Source organism: Vanessa tameamea, chromosome 2 (assembly GCF_037043105.1).
Source record: "Vanessa tameamea isolate UH-Manoa-2023 chromosome 2, ilVanTame1 primary haplotype, whole genome shotgun sequence".
NCBI lineage: Eukaryota > Metazoa > Arthropoda > Insecta > Lepidoptera > Nymphalidae > Vanessa > Vanessa tameamea.
The window spans coordinates 4605267-4627777 of NC_087310.1; the positions used below are offsets into that span (position 1 = coordinate 4605267).

The following is a 22511-nucleotide window of genomic DNA, read 5'->3' on the forward strand; positions in this document are numbered from 1 at the left end:
TATCTCGTGCAATTGTGAGCTGACGAAAGATTGTGAACGGTTATTCAACTTACAATTAAATATTTCGGTTAGGTTAGAGTTTACATAATTTAACAGAAATTTATTTCGATAGATTATAAACTACCGAAAAATAATTCGCTAAATTGTAAGTAGTGTGGTACGGCTTACAATATTTCGATAGTTAACAATCTCACGATATAGATTATAATCCATCGGTGTTAACAATATCCCGGTGGCGTGTATATTCTTAACGCAGTTGCCTAGTCCTTGAGAGAGACATTGGCTGCCATGACCTAAATTCCGGAAGGAACACATTATTATTACTCTTCATACTTTGTCCCTGTTGATGCTATGCGATATTACATTTTTAGTGTGTTAAATTTTTACTCTAAGTAGTTGAAATTTAAAGTAAAATCTAACAACAACTGAAAAAAGAAGAGTTTGTCGTTACGATATTACAAATATTATAAAACTAAGATTTAACATTTCAGTTATTTATGACATTTATTATTTCATATTGCATAATTAAGTTAAAGTTTATTTGCTTATTTTTATATTCTTTATGTACCGCGACGTGGGATGAAAAATAAAAGGCAAATGTATTATGAACTATTTATTAAATACGTATTGTCAGTTTGACAGTTATCCCTCAGCTCATCTCGTCGCATTCGGTAATAGGTTTCATATTTATGTTTGTCGAATTAACTTCATTCTGAAATGAAAATTATTTTCTAAACTGTTATTTAAATAAATTGACTTACTGAGTAAAGTATTAGTAATATCCCGTTAATAGCGTTAAATTTAATTCAACACTGTAACGTGATGATTCAAAAGTACTTTTATGAGCCTACTTGATTATATAATATTTTTATTTAATTTGATATGGCACTATTGGGCGAAGGCATACTCTTCATTTAAGGAGATGGTGTGGATGGTTTTTTAATAAATTTCGTAGGTGAACCTTATGGCAAGTTCGTCATCATTACCCATAACAGTAGCACGATAAAAATTATTAACCATTCGTTACGTCCATATCATGTGCCATGCGCCACCAACCTTGAGAACTAAGGTGTTATGTCCCTTGTGCCTATAATTGTACTGGCTCACTCACTCTACATCGGAACCCAACAATACTAACTATATACTATTTCTGCATGGTTGTAGAATTGTGGAAGAAGTTTATTCACTATGAAATATATAGGCAGCAGAAATTCATTCAATTTGCAATCTTCTTTAAAATTTTCTTTCACTGCAAAATACGAGATGATTTATTTATAAATATTATGTATAGTACATTAGACGAGTTGAACTCCTAGGGAAAAAAACTCACACCAAATTGTTTAATGTGTGCAGCTAGAGATAAGCAAAACGAATCAGTTATAGAAAAAAATGATTTGACCAATGAAAATCACGTGCATTAACCACTGAACGCATAAAGGCAATTTTCTTTGGCAACTCGTTTCGTGGAATGGACTTTAGAGTCCTACAGCAGTGCCGTAGCTTCTGCTCCATGGATACTTCAAGTCATCTACTCAAACAGAAAATAAAATTTACGTTATTAAAACCACTTTACCTTATCACAGCCATATGCCCTAATAAACCGCTCGTCAGTTGGATGCGGTGGATCCCTATAAAGCCTCCGTATTATTGGTGCGAGAAGTTTCGGTGCTGGAGGAACATAGGCTTGACCTCGCCATCTGTTTATTTTAGAGACTGTCACACCGACGATGATCGTCATCACAGCACCGACCAGGGTATACCACATGTATGACACATGTAATATAGGACTGACTTCTTGACTAAAAAAAAATGTTATTTAACAAATCAATTCTTTTTAGATAATGGTTTTGATTGTGGTTCTTTTACGTACTACATGTTTAAGAGATTCTTTCGATTTAATACTTCAAAAGTATGAATATTTTCACGTGATGTTAACTCAACTTCATTAAAAATATAAATACGTTATTGATACAACTTTAAAATTAATTATAAATATTTATTGAGATGAAGATGAAAAGATGATTTAAAACAAAAACGCTTATTTGAGTAGCAACCGCACGAACTAAGTATTCTACCAATAAACATTTGACAACAAAATTAATTTATTTTTGTGATCCAGGGGTATGGTGCGGAATTGAATATTTACATTCATGTTATATATAAAAACGGGACGATAAATAATAATATAGACTGATAAATATTATCAAAATATACATACCCCTGTTCGTGACGAAACACTGTTTCGACAAGAGTATAATTATACTGACATCCTTCTGTTGTGAGAGGCTTGTGAGGGTGATAGATTAGGCCATTAGCAATAGCTAATTGTGCTGATAAACACCACCACGCCATCACAGCAAGTCCGGTCATACCACCCACTAACGCTCCCTTTATGACAAATAATAATAATAATTAAAAGGCAAGATTTTGTGCGAACGACAATGCATATGGGTTTCCAATGTCATTGCTATAATTGGATCCAATGATAGCAACATCCATTACTCCTCTCTAACCGCCAACACCGCTCGGACCATTGAGGGTAAATATCCCTGTCATATGATATTGAATATTTTATCGGATATCTTTTTACGAGCCAAACGGCCAGCGATCAATTTTTTTAAAGCCATTTACTTATGAATGTGTTGTTGTGAAGGATTAAGCACAATATTATTTCGAAATCGACAAATTACATTTACCTAACAAATCGATAAATCATAATTACGGCTTGTCACATCAAAATTTCGATTTGTGCGATGATACGTTGATTGTGGCCAATTCTGAATCTTTTCTTGCAGCCGGTTTACAATTTGTAGCCATCTTGCTTTGTTCTACTCTGAGGCTTTGTTTTTCGGTCGGAGTCAGCAATATGTGCGGGCGTATAGAATACATTTCAAGGCTTTCATAATAAAACCATTTATTTAAGAACGAAGTGCACTTACAATTAAGCAATCTACCATCTGATTACCTCTTGTTTTCTTGTCAATATTAGATACAATGTTATAGTACGACTTAATTTAACTATAATATTAAGTGAATTTTCATTTAAATAATAAAACTTTTTAATTATATTATTATTTATGTTCATATTACCAAAGCATCCACCCATGGCATTAAGATTCCCATTGAAAAAACACCAAGTTGTGGTCCCATTGTCATAGCTTCGAGCGTCATCGTGAGCTGCAAGATGGTTCCCATCTTTTCCACGATAAATACCAATCCTATTAACAAAAATCGTGGAAAAAATTAATTGTTTGAAGAAAAATACTTATTACTAAACAAACTTAATTTTAATCTGTTACTAATATTATAATGATTAACTATTTAATTTTAATTACATAGATGATCAATTTATTAACGATTAAATATGTAATTGGGAAAAAACGTTCTGAGTATAAAAAGTGTACTTTACAAAAAAAATTGGCCGAAGTGATTTATTACTAACATAAATAATACATAATATATTCCATGCAATTTGAATATTTGTGGCATTTAAAACAAACTTAAACATGAAATTGTAATAGCAATGTTTAGGATTTACACAATTGCTTCAGATATAACAATGAATTTAACGTGTTAGCGAGTCTAATAATAACTTTATACTTCAAATATATCAATTTCTGAATGAATAGATAAGATCAAATAAGGTAATATCAACTGTATATACTTCTAAATAATAAGACAACTAATAAAAGTACGAAAACAGCTCAAATTGATAGTCATCAATTAAATTAAAACTTTAAATAAATACTATATAATTATTAGTATTTTACGCAATATTTACCTAAGCAAAGTATTCCCAGCATTATAACGACACCTTTTAAAAGCCAGTTAGTTTGCCTTTCAGAGAGTTGCCTCTTGTAAAACGGTTTGTAAAAATCTTCTAATACCACCGCAGACATTGAGTTCAAACTTGTCGATAAAGAGCTAAACAGAACTTATTAATGCATCATCAGAAATTAAGGTACACAAAAAGTGATGTAAGATGTTTACAGATTTTAATGTGTCATTGCTTATCTTATAAGGATTACGAACATGGCGTTATCCCAATCTTCAGGAGATATATGCAGAGGCGTAGGTAGGTGGACAAGGGCCCCGGTGCATCGAAATAGCTCTATCCACCATCTCACTAACTTATATTGCCCTTCTATTAAAATGTCTTTAAAAATTATAGATAGGAAAAAAATAATTCTTATGAGGGTCGAGGTTTTCTAGCTTCGGGAGCTGGTGAGTTGGCTGACCCGCTCTTTTCAAAGCTTAGGTTAGAGGGCCCCCTGAGCTCTTGGACCATGGTGCACTGCACCACCTGGCCCTAAGATAGCTACACCACTGGATATATGTACTTAACAACCATTTTTGTTCATATTACTACCGGTACTTGATAAATTTAGGTAATCACAAAGTATTTGAACATTAAGCTAATAGATATTTGCTAATAATCTTTACAAAAGATATGTGTATCATTTCAGTTTCATTTCAAATAATAAGTATTATAATAATCATTACTTATAATTCTATAGACAACAATAATTTACTAACGCAGGATAGTATTAATATAATGAATCCATTCAAATACCTTAGTGCTGCGCTAAATATTCCAGCAATAAAAACACCAGGTAGACCAGGTATATCACCAAGAACATCCATGACTAGTAGCGGTAGCAACTGATCTTTTGCCTTCGCTAACTGAAAAAAATAAAGTAATCAAAATCAAATATTTTTAAAAAAACGTGACCTAAATGTTTACACTATAATGATAAAAAAATTAAATTAACTTAATATATTAAACATACCTTTGTTTGTAATGGATCACAATCATAGAACCGAGCATATATCAGTAATCCACAATACAAGCAAAAACAGTAAAGTATTGATATACCAATGCAGAACAGGACAACTGCCCTGTAAATATAATATTACCCACATCATTACCTAATAAAAAATTACGCAAGTTAGTAGGACACATCTCAATTTAAGCCGGAAGCGATTATATCTTGATATTTGTGTTCTTAGTGATTCTTAAGTAGCAAAAACCCGTTTCGAGCATGAAATTACTTATAACATACATTTTCTAATTTCATTCTCATAAACTTAAGGGTCAAGGAGGGTATAAAAATATTATGCCCATACCGTTATTAGCATCAGGATGATCTAAATACTAGTGCTCATTAGTAGTGCTATTTGGCGTCAGGTAAGGAAAGAAAATGAAGCCTTATTTTATTGGTATTTATTTGTTATACAAATGAAATATCTGTACCATTACCATTTAGCGCCTCGCAAGGTCGGCAGGGCCAAGTAACGCTGCACCATTGTTTGATTTACTGAATTAGCTTGAAGCCAATAAATCAGACCACCAAAAACTAAATTCCAGATGGTGTGACGAGCTGTAGGGCGAGGGTCCCAACTGTATGAATGAATAACTTTTTCAAAGTGATGACACATTTTTTGTTATAAAAATAAAATTAACATTGATACCAAATAGATTCCTCCTCAAAAATAATCATTAATTAATTAAGAATACTTATTAAATAATCTTACTTGGGTGCTTCAATCCGTCCACTTTCCATATTTCTATTCCACACTGTTCCTATACCACCAACATCTACCGTTCCCTTAATAGCTACTAAAGCCATAGCTCCCACCATTGACGTAATTTGAATAACATCTGTCCATACAACAGCTTGCAAGCCACCCTATGACAAAGTACATTGTGATCGTTATATTGACATAAAATCAGAACGTTCAGCTGCCATAGAACCATGTGGTACCACGATACTTACCGCACTTGTGTAAAAAATGCAAACTAAGCAAACTATTGGAGTAATTACATGAATGTCGACACCAGTAACTGAAAACAGATTTTTTTTTAAATTAGAATATCTTCTTTTTTAAAATTGATATTTGTATGTTAATGTTCCTATATATATAATCACCTTGATTAAAAGCCAATGCCGGCACATAGATGACTATTGGGAGCCAACCTATCTGGAAAATATTACAAAGTGTCATGATATGCTAAAAAATGACTAGCCCAATGTTAGACAATTTTTGAGACTGTTGCTTTGCTTTATTTTTAATTAACTCAACCAGAATCGTTAGATAATAACTCAGTGTTATAAATTTTTTTAATAAGTCTTAACAATAGTTGCTCGAAATTAGTATACAAGAAGAATGAATTGAAATATTTATCTCACCAGTGTGAAGGTGAATAAGATTGATCCAAACAATCGAACTCTATTGTCGAACCTCATTGATAAGTACTGTAAAAAAGTAAGAATTACACTCAGTTCTGGCAATTGACAATCCTCCATAACTTCTACGTTGCTTGTGCGATATAGTTTTTTAAGTCATATTGTACTTGGTAGCTCTCCTATGTCAACAGTTCGCTTCAAATTCTTTAAAAAGTGTTACGAAGAATTTGAATAAAGTCGACCGATTATATATTCAAACCTAATTCCAAACATCTCAATACATTGTGCATCTAAATTTCATCAATAGAACGTTAGCAATTTTTGGATGCAGACACGCTAATTTGGCATCATTTATTTTCTACATTTGAATAAATGTCCCGTGAATATTCAGAATCCTGAATATCTCTTAAGTTTTCTTCATTATAAAACGAATCTCACGTTTTATTGCAAATAAACTGCAGGAACACATCCTGTGTTCAAATTCAAATTTTCTGATGCGTATTTTAAATTACTTTTACGATACAAATTCATGGCATAAAATTAAAATTGAATTATAGTCGATTATTAATATTTTTTTGTTGCCAAATAACAATAAGTAATTATATAATATAATAATTAATTGTATAAAATAATATATATTTTTACCTCATAATTAGACGTAATTTTGAGGTCATGAAATACTGGTAAATAAACCTGAGTCATAATGATTGACATAAGTAATATACCACCCATGATGTAGGCATATTGGGTCCCATACATATATACTTCGGTTGGTGATCCTAGCAACGTAATACCTGAGACGAAACTGAAATGAAATATTTTTTATTTAATTAATGTATAAAATTTTACGATCGCTGGCAAATGCTGGCGAGTGTCATCATTGTGAAAACCTTTTCCGTGATAATAAACATACATAATTGAATACTTCATTACTTTTATGAAGATCATTTAAATGAACCTGTAGTCTGTTAATATCAAACAGATATACAAAATTTATATTAATTAAAATAGTTCAAGGAGTATACAACGGTCTTAGATAAATGAATGTGAGTCGAGTCGAAGAGATTTCTATCGACATTCTTCTATGGCCGTGACGTGACGTGACATAACGAAACATTTTCCGAAATTTTATCATGTAAATTGTCTAGATCCGCAGATATTTTAGACACATATATCCAGCAATATTAACTAATAAAATTTTGCATCAATTTCCTGCTTAGACTAGGTAACGATTGTCCCAAGATCTTCAAAAGTTTCGAACGTTTTTCAGACTTGTTATAAAATACCATCATCAGTCATTAGAATGATATGGGAGTCTCCGCTATTTCCATTTTTAAAATAAATATTTTAAATTTTATTCCTTGTTTTCCCAATGGTAAACGAATTAAATAAAAATATACTTGTACAATAGGCGTTCTATTAAACCGTAACAGCGAAAACCTCTTCGCTCTACCCTTTCAAGTCATCCTTGACAAACTAAGAAGCAAGCAAGTGTGTCCTCTGGATTTCCGTCATACATTAAGGTTAGAGCACTTCACATACTACCGAGGATATCGATTAATACCTAAATGAGGTAAGATACGCTATATATTTCGTCTAGATAAAAAACGTTCTGGTATATAATATTCACTTCATTAATTTAACATAATTTGATTATTTTAATATTTATTCCTATATTTCATTTGAATGTAATTTTAATATTGTAATATATAATAGTTCTTATAATTTTTACCATTTCATATCAACTTACCTTGCTACCAATGACATAGAAACTGGAATCACCTTCATGTTCCTACCCCCAAGAAGGTAATCATTCTGTGTCGTTTGTTTTTTAAAAAATCCCCAATACACGCCAACGAATGCACTTATCGCCAACATAAACACAAATACAACATAATCAACCCAAGTAAATCTTTGCATCTGATACATCGCGCTTGTGGCCACATTTTCAGAACCACTCATTTTTAAGAATGTAGCAGTGTCATAGATTCTACCATTTGGGTTCCTATGCGCAAATGGCACGTTACTAGATATACAAGTACGCACATGAAGTAGAGATACAAGTTCAATCTGTTACAATGAAACAATTACGATAACTCGCAATTTAAAAGAGGATGTTGCGAGTACCCCTTCAATAGCCAACAGGACCGAATCGGGAACTGACTAATCCATATTTAAATTTCAAGGCAAGCATCTTAATTTTTGGTTTCATATAAACTGTTCCTGTCAATTTACTTTTAAATAAGAATAATACTAATCAGTACCATAACTCTGTTTAGGTAATTCTATGATTTGGTATAAATTTGACAAAAAATAAAGTAGAGAATAAAACAAATACAACAAATAATATTTATCTTTAAAAACTCAGTACTTGTATAAAAAAAATATGTAAGTATTAACAAACTTTAACAATAAGGTAATCTATGTAATCTTACATCCTAATCTGTAAGCTACAACATAATAAACTCTGAACTTAATTTTTATTATCATATTAAACTAGTATTTACTATAAATGTCTAATTGTAATTGTAATTGTGCGATTTTTATAGACAGGACAGCTTGTCAATGAGTCTAAAAAACTAAGATCAAAAATCAAAATAAAAATAAACTTTATTCAAGTAGGCTTTTACAAGCACTTTTGAATCGTCATTTAACAAACTATATTAAGTGAAGCTACCATCGGTTCGGAATGTAGATCCGAGAAGAACCGGCAAGAAACTCAGTAGTTACTCTTTTTCAACATTTAAAAATACAGTAATGTTAGTTAAATACAATCATATAATTATGTATGTAATATATCCTGCCTGGAAGTCAACAAGAGCCTACTAAATCGAAAACTCTAAACAAAAATGTGCCCGGCACGAAACGCTTAGCTCCGAAAACCCCATACTAATTGATCTGAATTTTGGTATACATATGTTTTTCCATGCGCTAACGTCGTATGTGATAAGCAATATCGTTCAATGATAATATGAGGGTATATTGCCTATGGTCACATCTAGTAAAAATGATTTTATTCGTCTTAAATGTATAGGTCTTAAGAAGATAATTTTATTTTGTTCAATACAAATTTCTTATAGAGCATTTTGGAATAGTCGTTTCTCAGAAAATTGCTCAAATAGGTAACAGAAAATTGTCATAGAACCGAATTGTGCAATTTCGACTCCATATAGTAAGTATTCTACCCTAGAAGGAGATTCGTACAAAAACATAATATTTAAATAATGGAATATTTGTATTACTTGTTTTCTTTATACATATAACGCAGTATAAATAATCAAAGACTGCAAAATTCACATAATGTTTGTATACTAATGTAGAGTAATAAAAATGGTTAAATAACCAGGTTTTTTGAATAAAAATGACTTCATAGTATTTCAATTAATATTATACAGGACCACACATCAAATATTGTCCTCGTTACAATAATTGTTACTTACAATATAATAAAGTTTAAGTCGTAATCGTAAAAATTATAGTATTCATTATAACAAAACGATGTTTTTCCTTTTCTAGCGTGTGCAAAACGATCTTCAAGAAATAATAAACTAACCATGTCATTTTAAAAATAATAAAATGACTGTTGACATTCATTTGACAGTTATAATGTCAAAAAATCAAAAATGTTGAATGTTGAACTGTAAATAAACATATCGTGCACGTGCTGTATAAACTTTGCTATTTAATATTGTGTATTAAATATTATAATAGCCCTGAGCGCGAGCCTATTACAAAATGGCGGGACTTCTGCTCAGCTCGACAGAAAAAATGTATATATTACATGGTGTTCAGGTAGATTCATACTGAAAAACAACGAAATTTAAATCGTCTCCTAAACGAACTTCCAATAAATTAGTTTTTCATTAATTTAAGGATGACTACCGTTCAGATGGCAGATCAAATATTGATTATAGACCTATGGAACTTGAAACTGATGTAGTGAGCCATGCCAGTGGGTCAGCAAGGCTCCGGCTTGCTAATACAGACATTCTCGTAGGTGTTAAGACAGAGATAGATGAACCAAAACCTAACAATCCAGGCTTGGGGAAAATAGAGTTTTTTGTCGATTGGTAAGTTTTAACATATTAAAAATTTGAGTGATATAAATACATTTTATAATTACATTATTATTATAAATAAATGCTTATATATTATAAATAAATGCTTATATGTTATAAATAAATGCTTTCAGTTCAGCGAATGCGACTCCAGAATTTGAAGGCCGTGGTGGCGAACAACTTGCCAACATGATATCAAATTTGATGCAGAGAGCTTATCACTCTTCACAAGCATTTGACTTAAAACAGTTGTGTATATTAGAAGGGAAACAGTGCTGGAAACTTTATGTTGATATTTTGGTATTAAATTTTAATTTGTATTTGTCTTACTAATATAACATTATTATGTAAAGCATATTGAAAATTTAAATTGTCATAAGATTTTAGAATGTGGAGGCAACCTATGTGATGCTGTATCCCTTGCTGTTAAAGCTGCTTTGTTTAACACGAGAATACCATTTGTGAAAGCAGCTCTCATGGATGGAGGCAGTGTTGACTTTCAGCTATCAGATGACCCATATGACTGCAAATTGTTAGAAGTTGGTAATGCACCACTCTTGGTAAGTTAAATACATACATTTTTAATAATTACATTCACAATTTTCTAACATAGAAACTGTTATGAAACATAATTATATGAATACATAAATGCTTTAAATCAGTATATTATAATAATGCCAAAGCACAAGAGACATTCATAACTGCTAAATATTTATAAATAAGTAATTATTAAAATTTTAATTTTACCTCAATTATCGAAATGTTGTTTTACAATGTTTATTTCAAATCTTATCATTTATATTTATTTCCCTTCTAGGTGACACTCTGTAAAATTGGTAATAAATGTGTGGTTGATCCATCAGCTGAAGAGGAAAGCTGTAGTGTTATATCTTTGATAGTTGGCATTACTGGCAACCCCAAGTACTACAGTAAAGAATCAAAAGCTTCACTTAATTTTGAGTGTAAATGCAGCACAATTGGAATGAATGGTCCAGGAAGTGTGGCCCCTGAGACTTTTAAAGCTGCCATTACCCAGGGAATGTAAGTAAATTAGTCTATATAACATTCAAATATCTCTTGTATTTGTTTTTTATTTCAAATTTGCCAAGTCCTTTTTTAACAATTACAATTTTTAAATAATTTAGAAAATGTAGTACATAAAATAATAATATTATTATACTGACAATCAAAACATTTATTATTGTCAGTATTGTGTATAAATTAACAAACCTTATTTCTTAATATCATATTGAAACTTCACAAGTAGGTTGTTTTTGTCGAGACTCCAACTTTACTTTTAAAGAAAACTTTAGATTGTAGTAAATACAATGGTGGTTTTTTAATTAGTAATTCAATTTTGGTTTATAAAGAACATTACAAAATGACAACTAAATTTTATTTTTGTTAATTCAAATTTATATTTGAGATGAATTATTTATATTGTGGATATAATCAAAGTAAACTCATTACTTTGATATAATTATTCTGAGATCCATACTTTGTTTTTTTTAACTTTAAAATATATTGTAATCTCAAGTTATAAATTTTTTATTAATATATTTTACATACTTTTAATTACATTTTTAGTATTGCAGCTAAGTGCTTAGACGAAGCTTTAGGCAGAACACTTTTACGAGAAAGGCAGGAATGTGGTAGTTACAAGAAAAATTCTTATGGATTCCTGAAATAAAATCTATGAATAAATAAGAGTTTTATTAAATGAAACAAATTATTCAACCATTATACCTTTATTTAAGAGAATATATATGGCTAATACAATACATTGCCAATGTTGCTTATATCACAATTAAATTATCACAATAGAAAGTAATAGTTACCTAGCATCCAAATTGGAATCACACCCCACTTACAAGGGGTGTTAACTATATCAACACTTTATTTACTTGCTTTTTAATTTTTATTTTTTTTGCATTTGAGGAATTATAAATATATTTTTCTACCTAGTTTGGTTAACATATCCTCAACGATTAAAACATTATGTAATAATTAACATAATTCTACCTATAATGTAAATAACAGCACTTCTAAAAAGCCAATTAAAAATGAATGGAATGTTTTTGATTTTGTAAAATGAACAGAATCTATTGAAATAAATGTAAAATAATCATAATTAAACATAGATGCAGTAGATAGATTAAACCTCTTGCTGACAACTTTACTGTAATTAGCACAAATAATAATGAGCAAAGTAAAAAATTATAGATGGAAAAAAATTAAAATAATCAAGCGATGTCTTCAACGAATCATCAATAGTGATCCCTGCACCACAAATACCAAGTGAACCTTTCTTACATAAAACCTACATACTAGTAAATATAGTGTGATGAAGTGGCAAGAAATAAAATCAGGAAGTCATATTTGTATATTATAGTTATAACTTTTCGAAAGGGAATCCTGTACAAGTTTACTTCCTAGTGTTGACTGGAGTAAGGAGATCAAGAACAGCAGCAATATTGCCATTCTTGCTCTCGAGAAGTTGAGTCAGCCACCCACCATCATTGGTGAAACCCATGGCCATCATCTGCTCAATAGCTGCATCAATATGAGCCACTGAAAAATATAATTAGGTACATTAAATGATTAGAATTAGGTACATTAAATGATTAGAATGATAACCTAGATATCATGATGATTCATAAACTTATCAATATGAATATGTAAGCCTATCTTCAATAACATAGTTATTGTAGATAGACTTATATATGAAGCATTGCTTTGTTGACATTTATTTGCATTATTTAGTCGAATTTAGTACTAGATAATTTATAAACAAGTCTGATAAATTATAACAGGTACTTTAAAAAGAAAAGTAAGCAAAATCTGAGTATATTTAAAAAGTTTATTACATGGGTGACGTTTTCGTGGTTGCTCTTTAGGTTTAGCTTCTTGCTTGTCTGCAACGGGAACGGACGGCGACTGTTTGTCACCTGAACTTTGAGCCTGACTCGAAGCTGGCTGGGGAGGATCAACTCGATGTTCTGGTTCTTTAGGATTCAATGCTAAATGTTAAAAATTTGATCAATGAGAATGGGACATGAAATGATCACACAAGCAATGAACAATTATATTCAAAAGAAATGTCTCAAAATAATGTACCAAAATAAAAATATAATAACCATATAAATTTTACTAACAAAAATATAAATTAACAGAACCCCCTGTAAAGTTACAAGTTATAAGTAAATTCAGGTCCTGTTTCTATATTTAAGATATTATAATTGTTTATTTTATTTTTAGTCAAATTAGTTTATCAAAATAAGCCATTTATATTGTTCCATAAGTTTTAATATAATATATGTAGACTTACAAACATGAAGCTTGTGAAGTACAAATTATTTCTTGCATATAGTATCTAGGCATTCATGATTAACTATGATTAGTATGATCAGATGATGTTTGTTTAGAAATAAATATTTACCAGCAGTTGCTAAGTTGAGAGGAGGATATAGGTTTTGTCCTTCAGAAATTTTCACACGTTCTTGAAACTCCTCTGGAAGGTTGAAGCCAATTGGTGGCTGAGAAGTGCCACTCTTGACATATGTATCCATAAGATCTAAACAATATATTCAATAATTAAGTTCCATCTCCCTATATTCAAGACTACAATCATAAATAAAATTTACATAAATATATAAAATATGTCGAACATGATCTGACTGTGACTAGTGAGATTAATCTACTATGAAATTTGGAGTAATGTAGAAACTACAAGATAACTTGGAAATTTTGACTTTATGGGGACAAATATTAACCTTTTTCTTTATTAATGACGGTCCAGTCATCAACCTTGTCTCCTTTTTCTATTTCTGGAGTTTCCTCTCTTTTAGATTCAGCAGTAGTAGTTGATGATACCTCAGACCTGACACTTTCCTTGTCATCTTCTGGAGATTTACGATCGCCTTGACCCATTTCTACATCATTAGTATTGACAGAGGTTTCTTGGGGCTGATTTTGAGAATTTTCAGCATTGTTTGAAGTAGAAGGTTTAGGGTTTAAGCCACTTAAATACAAATTAAGAAGCTTTTGAATATTCTCAATATCCAAATTTTCTACTGCAAAAGGACATTGAGGTTGCTCCCTTTCTGTTGAAGTTGATGCCTCATCTTTAGGAGCTTGTGAAGTATTTTCCTTTGTTTCTTCTTGTGTCGGCTTTTTCTCTATATCAATGTTCACATCTCCAGCAAGGTTTGCAAATTCATTCATATAGTTTGCAAAGGTTTCTAGCCAACTGGTGCGTGGACGACGATGATGATGTTGTTCACGATCACCACTATGGCGGTGGCCATGACCATGGTGACCATGCCCATGATCACCACGACGTTTCCTTTCATTGCTCTTTTCACGGCATTGCTTCTTACTATTTTCATCATCAACAGTAAAAGTAACAGACTTCAAGAAATTTCTGGACCTTTTTATTGCTGTTCTGATGACAGTGCGCTACAGAAAAATAGAAAAATATATAATGGATAAACATTTTTTATTACACAATAAAAACCAACTAGTTTTTGTTAAAACATTAATGTATTATACCTTTATTTATAAATACCTTCCAGTTTCTACACTTCAAGAATAAAAGTTATAAATACAAACTTAATAAAAATTAAATTAAAACCTATTTGATAAGCAAATTCATTAATAATGACAAAAAGATACATACAGGCATATTAGGGGTGGGCACTCGCACCATGCAATGTTGAGGGTGTAAGCCAGCACCTTCACATTTTGAGCACAGATCATAATCATCACAGTAAGTACACTTGTAGCGGAAACCAATCACTGGAGATTCGCATCCATCACAAATTACACCACAATGTGGCATTGTACTGTAATCTGGAAAAAAATATATATCATACATTAATTTTTGCCCTTTGATCATTAGTGTCCTAATAACCTTAAATAATAAAAAATTTAGTATAATATAATCATATGATTTATGGCAAAATGAATAAATGCATGATCCTTAATAATTTACCAGCATTGGTGTCAGCAACAGCAGTAAGAACAATGTCACACTCATCATCAGCCTTAGTCACCTTGTCTTTGCAACTGACATACAATTTAACAATATCCAGATCCTCCATGGCTGATAAGGCAATCATGATTTCATCATCTGAAGATATTGCTACATCATCTCCATCTTCATCTATAATTTAAAAAAATATTTTAATGGTATTCATTCATATGATTATTCATAATAAAAAAATGACTTGTAATTATTTTCATTCATAGAAAACATCTTTACCTTTCCATGACACTACATAATACTTGTTTTTTAGTCCAGGGAAGACATCTTGAAGTTTAGCATTCAAGTAATGATAACTGGTCACAACACTCTTTTCTACCCCAAATCTCCTTACTTCTGGCTTATCATCTTCATTCCAAAACGTGTAAACTTTAAATGGTACTTGATCTTCCATTTCTGTAAACGATATATTTATTAATATCTTGATCTATGTTTATATATGTTTGGTGGCCATTTTGTTTACTAAAAGTACACACGGTTTCGTAATATCGACTTCTACGCAAAAGTAGTTTATACTAAATTAAATTAAATAGCACATCTGTTATAATATGTATATATTTTTTGTTAATATAAACACTTATTTATACGTTTCCAAACACTACATAAAGATTAAAATAAAAACTTTATAAAAACTCTACCTGAGAACAATTTAGCTTGCTTGTTTAACTTGAGAAAAAATACTAATATTCGTTCAACACTCCTACTGCTTCGTAGTAAATATTGTTATTGCGTAGCGTTCCACTATATACGGTGTATTTATATAAGTGTGAAAATGAAATGATTCATCGCTTGTCGAACATTGGAGAAAAACAAAATATTATGGTGCAATACTGTCAAACTTGATTGTCATTGTCAGTTGGCACTCAGTAATTAGAATTTTAGTTCAGAAATTGAAATAGTCATTCTACCACAGACTTAATAATACTCGCCTACGGCAATACAATTCGATTATCGAAAAAGACTTTTCAAGGAGTTCAAATTTAGTTCAAGGAGTTATAATTATACGGTAAACGCATGTTCAACGTTCAAAATGTACAAGTTCTACAAAAAGTTCCTTGTATAAATGTGTTGAATTGTTACCCGAAACTTGAGCGGATGTGAAGCAGAAAAGAAATAGCTCAAATTACAATATAAAAATGATCTTATCTTATTTGTAAGATTAACAGTCTACATTATTTTTAATATAATTTCCAGAACCAAGTATGTTTAACTTCCAAGACGCGAGGGTATCCCTTATCGGTACAATGGACACTCGGCCAATGGATAGATGGCGATATCAAAAACTACATTAATATCTATCAATTGTAAAATATTTTTAAAAGTTAGCTGGAGACACACCGCAAATCATCAAAGTTGGTATTACTGCACAATTAACCGGGGCTTCCCTGTCATTGTCATCGAGTATAGAGCATTCCAACAATATAGTACCAAATTTCATGAGTATTGGGTGGGTGGTACCCAGTACCCACCTAGCGAGCTTGCACAAAGCCCTACCACCAAGTAACCGCATAATCAATTATTTTTGTTATCGATTGTGAATCGATATTTTGTTATGTTTTTTTATTAATAAAATTGCTACATACAATGATCATCTGAACCACTACTACTAAGTGGAAAACTAGTAACAAATTCATTAAAATGATTTGAAATGAAATATAGAATACCATTTTGATATTTTGACATCTGAATCATATTCATATATGTTAAAATAGATTTTGTACAAAAGCTATTGTTTTTTTTTTTGTTATATTTAGGTTAATATTCATAACTTAAAAAGAATAGAAAACATGAAACAAGAGCATAAGAAGGACAATCTAATGGATCTCGATTAAATTAAAGTCAGATTTTGTATTATTACTATTGTTTTAATTTATTAATTAACAAAATTTAAAGAAATTTTAACATAAACTTTACATGTAGGTTATATTAATTTTACAATAAATAGGTACATCATACAATATCTATTATTGGCTATAATTAATCTTGGTGTTGTTTTTCAAGTGCTGTTTTTGTGATTTCAGAAGAGTAATTCTGTTGATCAGCAAATTTCAGTGGACCTCCGAGTTGTATTGTTTCAGGAATGTTAAGTTCTTCATTTAATTTCTTCGCTAGGAAGTATATTTCCGCAAGAGCAATGACTAAAGCACACATGACACCTAATAACAATCTGAATCCAAAGTCTAAATTTCCCACCATCCATTCAACACCTCTGAATCCAAAAAGGAAACCAGCAAATATTGATATAATAAACTGTCCAATTGCTATGAGTTGACGATTAAGTTGTTTTACTGTAACAAAAAGACAATATTATTTATTTAGTTAACATGAAATCTTACAGATAAATGTTTCTTTATGAGCATTAGATTAGTTATGCTTTATACAGAGTTTCACCTTTCTTTATACATACATATGATTGATTTGTGGAAGTTATTTAGTCATTCCTTGCATAACCTATTTTAAGTAAAGATAAATAAACCTTAGATTTAGATATTCCATTTGATTTGTTAACAGCTATATTTGCACCACAAATTATCTTGATTTATATACAATTATAATAAAATGCTATTCCTCTTAACTATTTATATCCTCTTTAACTTTACTGCCAAAGTTCACATAATAGCTTCAGTGACCTTCAAGGGTAATTTTTTCATGAATCGATAATGTATATAATGGATTATTTAGGATCTCACAACCATTGATATCACATCAATTCAATGACAAAGTAGTTTATTGTGTGGATGGGGCCTAATTTGCTAACATTATTGGATTGCAAACAAATATTTTACGTGTATATATTATAAAATACTTATAGATTTTGTTTAGTAGATTCAGAACTACTGTAATTTCATTTATATACATATAACAATTAGACAATAAATTGCAAAATAAAAAGAAAACTTACATTGATATGAAATGTTGTCTTCGGGAAATCTCATTCGAACATTGTCTACCCCCTTTGTCATTTTCCTGTACTCACGAGCTTCTTGCTGAGCTCTTAATTTTACACATCTTGCTTCTAGAACAGGGTTTCTCTTTATTGTTTCATTTTCTGGCACTTCAATAAGGGATCCTTCTAAAAGTGTGTGAAGGTAAGGAATATCTTCCTCACCATTACTATTTTTAATTTTTAAATAATTATATAACCAATCTATATCAGCTGTTACAAGGAATACATCAGTGTTTGTCTTTTCAGAAGTTGTGTTATGTTTTTCTTTATCTGATTTATTATTTTCATCTTTTTCATCATTTTTACCTTCAACTTTTGTATTGGTGGATTCAGTAACTGGTGGATTTAAAACAGTCTCTTCAGAAACAATATCTGGATGAGTTTCTTTAATCTTTTTTAAATATTCTATGTCAGAACTAGTTAGATGGATGGGTTTTATTTTATCACTACTGTAAGTTTTAAATATAGCCTTATTGCTTCCTGTAACTATTTCACTTATATTATGAGGTAACTCATCAGAGGGTTTTATTGTTTTTAAGAACTTAATTAGTGTTTCTGTTGGATAAATCTTAAGATTAGTATCAACCAGTGACCCCTTTAGATCCATTCTTTATTTATTAGTTATATTAAGCTTATGATTCAAGTCTGCATATAAATCTCTTAATTCTTCTTCTTTTTCTTCAAACGTATTGTCAATTCTTTGGCATTTAAAGTTCATGTCATCAATAAACTGATCCCATTCCTTCTGTCTTTTCTCACGATTCTCTAACAACTTCTTCTTAGTAACCTAAGAGTAAATACTTATTTGTAACAAGATGTAAAGTTTAATTCAAACAATAAAAATAAGCAATGCATAAAACATTAACTGTACCAAACACTATTATAATGTGATAGATCCAAAGGATTATGTTATATATATTACCTTTTGCAATTCAAGGTAATCTTTTTCAATTTCCTCAGAAAGTTTTAATGCTTGCGCCAATTTTTCTCCTAGTACTGGTAGTGCTGCACATGAGCTTTTGACTATTTTCTCAGCTTGAGTATCTTTGATGTCTGTTAGTTTTTCAAGTATAACAAATAAGTTTTCAACTTCTCTGTCACCTCGTTTTTCCTTAAAAACAAAATGCATATATCCTTGTTAAGTAATAGAAACCCGACTTTTAAACTGAACTAAGAAAATTGTACTTCAGAAATTATGTAATTTAGATTTTTTTTGTAAATAAAATTAGGTACCTCAAATTCTTTTAACATAAACTTTATTTCACCATTGAGAAATGGGCGATGGTCAAACAATCTTGACCAAACCTCACTGATTTCTAAAAAAGAATCATTTAGTTTTTAAATAAATAACATTTACTTTTAATATTTTTATATTTACGGCAAAAAATTGTTGCTTCCAACCGACCTACATTTTGACTGAACTAAAATAATTATCTTGTATTTCAATATTAACTATATTTTCTTAGAATAAGTAAGTAACTCTTGTAATCATATCCAATTACTTTTTACTATAATTATTATAACAATGGGATAAAAAAATATAATTGATTATCGTACCTCGTGACAGCTCCGTCATTATCAGTTGTTTAAATTTTTGTCTATACTCTATGGATTATCGAATGATTTCGGTCTCCTTTGTTGCTAGTGTCTAGTGAAATGAAAAAATTACAGTACTGAAATATGTTTCATCTGTTGTGAAATATTGTTATTTTAGATTAATTATAACAATGGTTACATTTATTTTTAAATTTAGGCCGAAAGAGTTCTTCAGATTCGTATAAGTCTCTAAATATTAACAATTACTTTATACATTAAAACAATTCTTAATTTCTAGTTCTTAAAAAAAAGTTTTGAATTTAAATTTGAAAAACAATAGTATTCAACTATATTTATTAATATTCTGTTATTATATTTGCGAAATAACCCCTCACAGATTGCGGAAAAGTGAGACGAAAGATGCTACGGATCAAATAGGCAAGATAAAATATAAATTACATTTCTAATTAATATTTTTATAAATTGGTTTTATCAATTAGTACTTCCTAATTACTAATTGATTTTTTAAACACGTGTTGAATAATATTTTACGATAATGTTTTGCCAAAAACCTTGAAATACGTTAAGTATAATAGGCTATTTGACAATGAGAAAAATAAAGTGTCAATTATTGTATATAAGAGTTTAAAAATGGTTATTTATCAACGAAAGTTGAAAATAATAATTAATTTATTCAATAATCCATAAATAAAAATGCATTTTTTTAAACATTTGTCACGTGACACAAAACGCTCCTGATTGGTCGGGCTTATGATGACGTTACTTGCTTATTAACCTCGTTTGCCTACTGTATGTGGACTATATGTGCCACAGATTAAAATACAAGCAAGTGACGTCACCGACCCCATTGCAGCGCCATATTGTCAAAGTAGCATTTTCGCGCGCTATTTAAATATGGAATTTTTATTTTGATATTTTTCAACAAATATGTACTAAAATTAAAAAAAAACATCTTTTACTGGGTTCTTTAACCTCTACTAAATAATATGAAATGCATTTTAAAAACCAGTCAAATAGCCTATTGTACGCATGTCAAAATCGTTTTACTTTATTCTGAAATTCTAAATTCAAGTACTTCAAGGACATTTATAATAGTGGCGCCACCGGTTAGTTAAGTATTAAGCAAGATTGAGTGTTGGATTTACTTTGTCTATGAAACATTCATTCTTTCTGTCAATTTTATTTTATCATTCATTCTTTTAATCATACATTCAATTCAATTCAATTTTTCAATTTAGTTAGTTCATTCATGATCGTAGAGATGGATGTGTTCTTTTGCTAAAATCAACGCAAATTGTTTTTATTTGCGCAGAAGTGATTTGTGCCTAACAATATGTGTTCGACTTATTGCGTGTTTCTATTTCGATGAATATAGTCAATAGATCGTGTATATTGTATTAAACGAATGTGATTCAAGACTCAGTTTAAGTGCAGTTTATGTATTGTGGTCATCATGCCGGGTCTTATAGGTATTGGTGAATTTATTGACGAAACTCGAGAGGATTACAGTTCACCAACTACATCGACATTTGTTTCGCGTATGCCACAATGTCGACAGACAATAAACGCTTTGGAAGAGGTGAGTAGTATTGTTTTTTAAAGTATTATTAAATATGAGTAAATAAGATATATCATTACTTATGAGAAAAAAATACATAATATACAAACAAATTAAATCATAAATATTAATCTGTTATATAAAATTAGGTTTTATTTTTACTAATTTTATCAAAATATAATGAGTTTTCTTATTAAAACGTAATCATTGGTGTTATGTGTCTAAGGAAAATATTTACAAAATTATTAACACATATTAGTAAAAATAAAATAAACAATAACCAATTTATTTTTGTAAAAATATTGTAATATAATTATCTTAAAGTTCATAAGAACTTTATAAAATTGTTTTTACTATCTAAGAAATATCTATAATATCAATTTATAAAATATACCTACATATAATTTCTTTACTTGAATAAAAGAAGACTAAATGATCTATGGTTTATTATGTTTAATCAAAATGATGTTCCCTTGATCTACATATATGTAATATTATCCATATGTTTGCTAAACAATAATACAAACAGTATATATTTTTATTGTCATGATGACTATATAAAAATAGCAATAATTTAAAATCATCTGATTATGTATCTATTAGAATGTACCTATAAGTTTTTTTTTTGCATTCTTTATGTAAAGATATATTAAAATACTATTTATTGTTGTATAACAAATTAAATTGTAATTATATTTTTTATATTAATTCCCAGATGAAATAAAAAAAAATATTTATAAAATATATACATTTTACTATAAATTTGGACTAAGAACTATTTTATTAAAAATAAAAAATATCAAGATTTGTGTAATTCACCTTTGGTTTATATAACTACAAAAATATTATTAAGTAATTTTTTATTGTCTTCAGGAAAGCAACAATCAAATCTTATTGCAGATTTTCATTCTCTATGAGATGTAAAACATGCTAAATTTTATTTTAAAAAAGTGTGTTTTTTTAATGTAATATAATTAAATCTAAACTTCTATTATAGACACACTATATGCATTAAAATATATATAACCTATATCTATAGAAGAAAAAAGGGGTTATTTATAAAAAAAAAAATTTATTTTTGTTGATTACCAATAATGCATATATTTTTTTATTACATGTTTTCTATAGCCAATATAATGTAATCAAGTTATGTTATTTA

General features: G+C 29.8%; 5 protein-coding genes across 12 annotated transcripts in view; 2 read left to right on the forward strand and 3 right to left on the reverse strand.

Moving 5' to 3' along the window:
- Positions 1–600: 600 nt before the first annotated feature.
- On the reverse strand, positions 601–8254 carry LOC113401071 (sodium-coupled monocarboxylate transporter 1-like). The gene is made up of 14 exons (XM_064220565.1): positions 7939–8254; positions 6834–6993; positions 6192–6257; positions 5931–5982; positions 5778–5845; positions 5536–5690; positions 5261–5401; positions 4787–4899; positions 4574–4679; positions 3782–3924; positions 3091–3218; positions 2219–2388; positions 1574–1799; positions 601–712 (listed from the first exon to the last, which is right to left on the reverse strand). Exons 1-14 carry the CDS (start codon positions 8148–8150, stop codon positions 650–652), a joined length of 1803 nt encoding a protein of 600 aa, XP_064076635.1. The 5' UTR covers positions 8151–8254; the 3' UTR covers positions 601–649.
- A 1547-nt stretch (positions 8255–9801) lies between these two features.
- Positions 9802–11953, forward strand: LOC113401075 (exosome complex component RRP42). Its single transcript, XM_026640806.2, has 6 exons — positions 9802–9980; positions 10062–10258; positions 10381–10546; positions 10627–10806; positions 11064–11287; positions 11834–11953. The coding sequence occupies exons 1-6, from the start codon at positions 9924–9926 to the stop codon at positions 11934–11936; spliced, it is 927 nt and encodes a 308-aa protein (XP_026496591.1). The 5' UTR covers positions 9802–9923; the 3' UTR covers positions 11937–11953.
- Positions 11954–12661: 708 nt separating this feature from the next.
- On the reverse strand, positions 12662–16131 carry LOC113401073 (sequestosome-1-like). Of its 2 annotated transcripts, none has more exons than XM_026640800.2 (8): positions 15929–16131; positions 15510–15686; positions 15240–15410; positions 14925–15097; positions 14020–14704; positions 13686–13820; positions 13114–13266; positions 12662–12817 (listed from the first exon to the last, which is right to left on the reverse strand). In XM_026640800.2, exons 2-8 carry the CDS (start codon positions 15682–15684, stop codon positions 12672–12674), a joined length of 1638 nt encoding a protein of 545 aa, XP_026496585.1. In that variant the 5' UTR covers positions 15685–15686; positions 15929–16131; the 3' UTR covers positions 12662–12671. The 2 variants fall into 2 exon arrangements, with proteins under 2 accessions (XP_026496585.1, XP_026496587.1); XM_026640802.2 differs by having other exon boundaries at positions 12668–12817; positions 13114–13251.
- Positions 16132–17222: 1091 nt separating this feature from the next.
- LOC113401074 (biogenesis of lysosome-related organelles complex 1 subunit 5-like) lies at positions 17223–19855 on the reverse strand. Of its 2 annotated transcripts, none has more exons than XM_026640803.2 (4): positions 19795–19849; positions 19160–19348; positions 18193–19024; positions 17223–17578 (listed from the first exon to the last, which is right to left on the reverse strand). In XM_026640803.2, the coding sequence occupies exons 3-4, from the start codon at positions 18842–18844 to the stop codon at positions 17268–17270; spliced, it is 963 nt and encodes a 320-aa protein (XP_026496588.1). In that variant the 5' UTR covers positions 18845–19024; positions 19160–19348; positions 19795–19849; the 3' UTR covers positions 17223–17267. The 2 variants fall into 2 exon arrangements, with proteins under 2 accessions (XP_026496588.1, XP_026496589.1); XM_026640804.2 differs by lacking the exon at positions 17223–17578 and adding an exon at positions 19471–19553 and having other exon boundaries at positions 18619–19024; positions 19795–19855.
- Positions 19856–21027: 1172 nt separating this feature from the next.
- The window catches only part of LOC113401069 (arfGAP with SH3 domain, ANK repeat and PH domain-containing protein), a 60530-nt gene continuing 59046 nt past the window's right edge, over positions 21028–22511 (forward strand). For all 6 annotated transcript variants that reach the window (XM_064220362.1, XM_026640793.2, XM_064220440.1 and 3 more), the window contains exon 1: positions 21028–21373. In XM_064220362.1, the coding sequence (XP_064076432.1) occupies positions 21248–21373 (126 nt within the window). In that variant the 5' untranslated portion in view covers positions 21028–21247. The remainder of the gene's footprint in view (positions 21374–22511) is intronic.

What these genes read in the sequence shown, in the direction of transcription:
- LOC113401071 (XM_064220565.1), bottom strand. Translation starts at nt 8,150, where the DNA reads ATGAGTGGTTCTGAAAATGTGGCCACAAGCGCGATGTATCAGATGCAA. An exon ending in AAATTACGTCTAATTATGAG is followed by an intron (nt 6,258 to 6,833) that starts GTAAAAATATAT and finishes ACTTTTTTACAG; the next exon opens with TACTTATCAATGAGGTTCGA. An exon ending in GGCATTGGCTTTTAATCAAG is followed by an intron (nt 5,846 to 5,930) that starts GTGATTATATAT and finishes ATCTGTTTTCAG; the next exon opens with TTACTGGTGTCGACATTCAT.
- LOC113401075 (XM_026640806.2), top strand. Translation starts at nt 9,924, where the DNA reads ATGGCGGGACTTCTGCTCAGCTCGACAGAAAAAATGTATATATTACAT. An exon ending in ATATATTACATGGTGTTCAG is followed by an intron (nt 9,981 to 10,061) that starts GTAGATTCATAC and finishes CATTAATTTAAG; the next exon opens with GATGACTACCGTTCAGATGG. An exon ending in AACTTTATGTTGATATTTTG is followed by an intron (nt 10,547 to 10,626) that starts GTATTAAATTTT and finishes AATTGTCATAAG; the next exon opens with ATTTTAGAATGTGGAGGCAA.
- LOC113401073 (XM_026640800.2), bottom strand. Translation starts at nt 15,684, where the DNA reads ATGGAAGATCAAGTACCATTTAAAGTTTACACGTTTTGGAATGAAGAT. An exon ending in TGTTGCTGACACCAATGCTG is followed by an intron (nt 15,098 to 15,239) that starts GTAAATTATTAA and finishes ATTTTTTTCCAG; the next exon opens with ATTACAGTACAATGCCACAT. An exon ending in TCTCAACTTAGCAACTGCTG is followed by an intron (nt 13,267 to 13,685) that starts GTAAATATTTAT and finishes TTTAACATTTAG; the next exon opens with CATTGAATCCTAAAGAACCA.
- LOC113401074 (XM_026640803.2), bottom strand. Translation starts at nt 18,844, where the DNA reads ATGGATCTAAAGGGGTCACTGGTTGATACTAATCTTAAGATTTATCCA. An exon ending in AGACAACATTTCATATCAAT is followed by an intron (nt 17,579 to 18,192) that starts GTAAGTTTTCTT and finishes TTTTTGTTACAG; the next exon opens with TAAAACAACTTAATCGTCAA.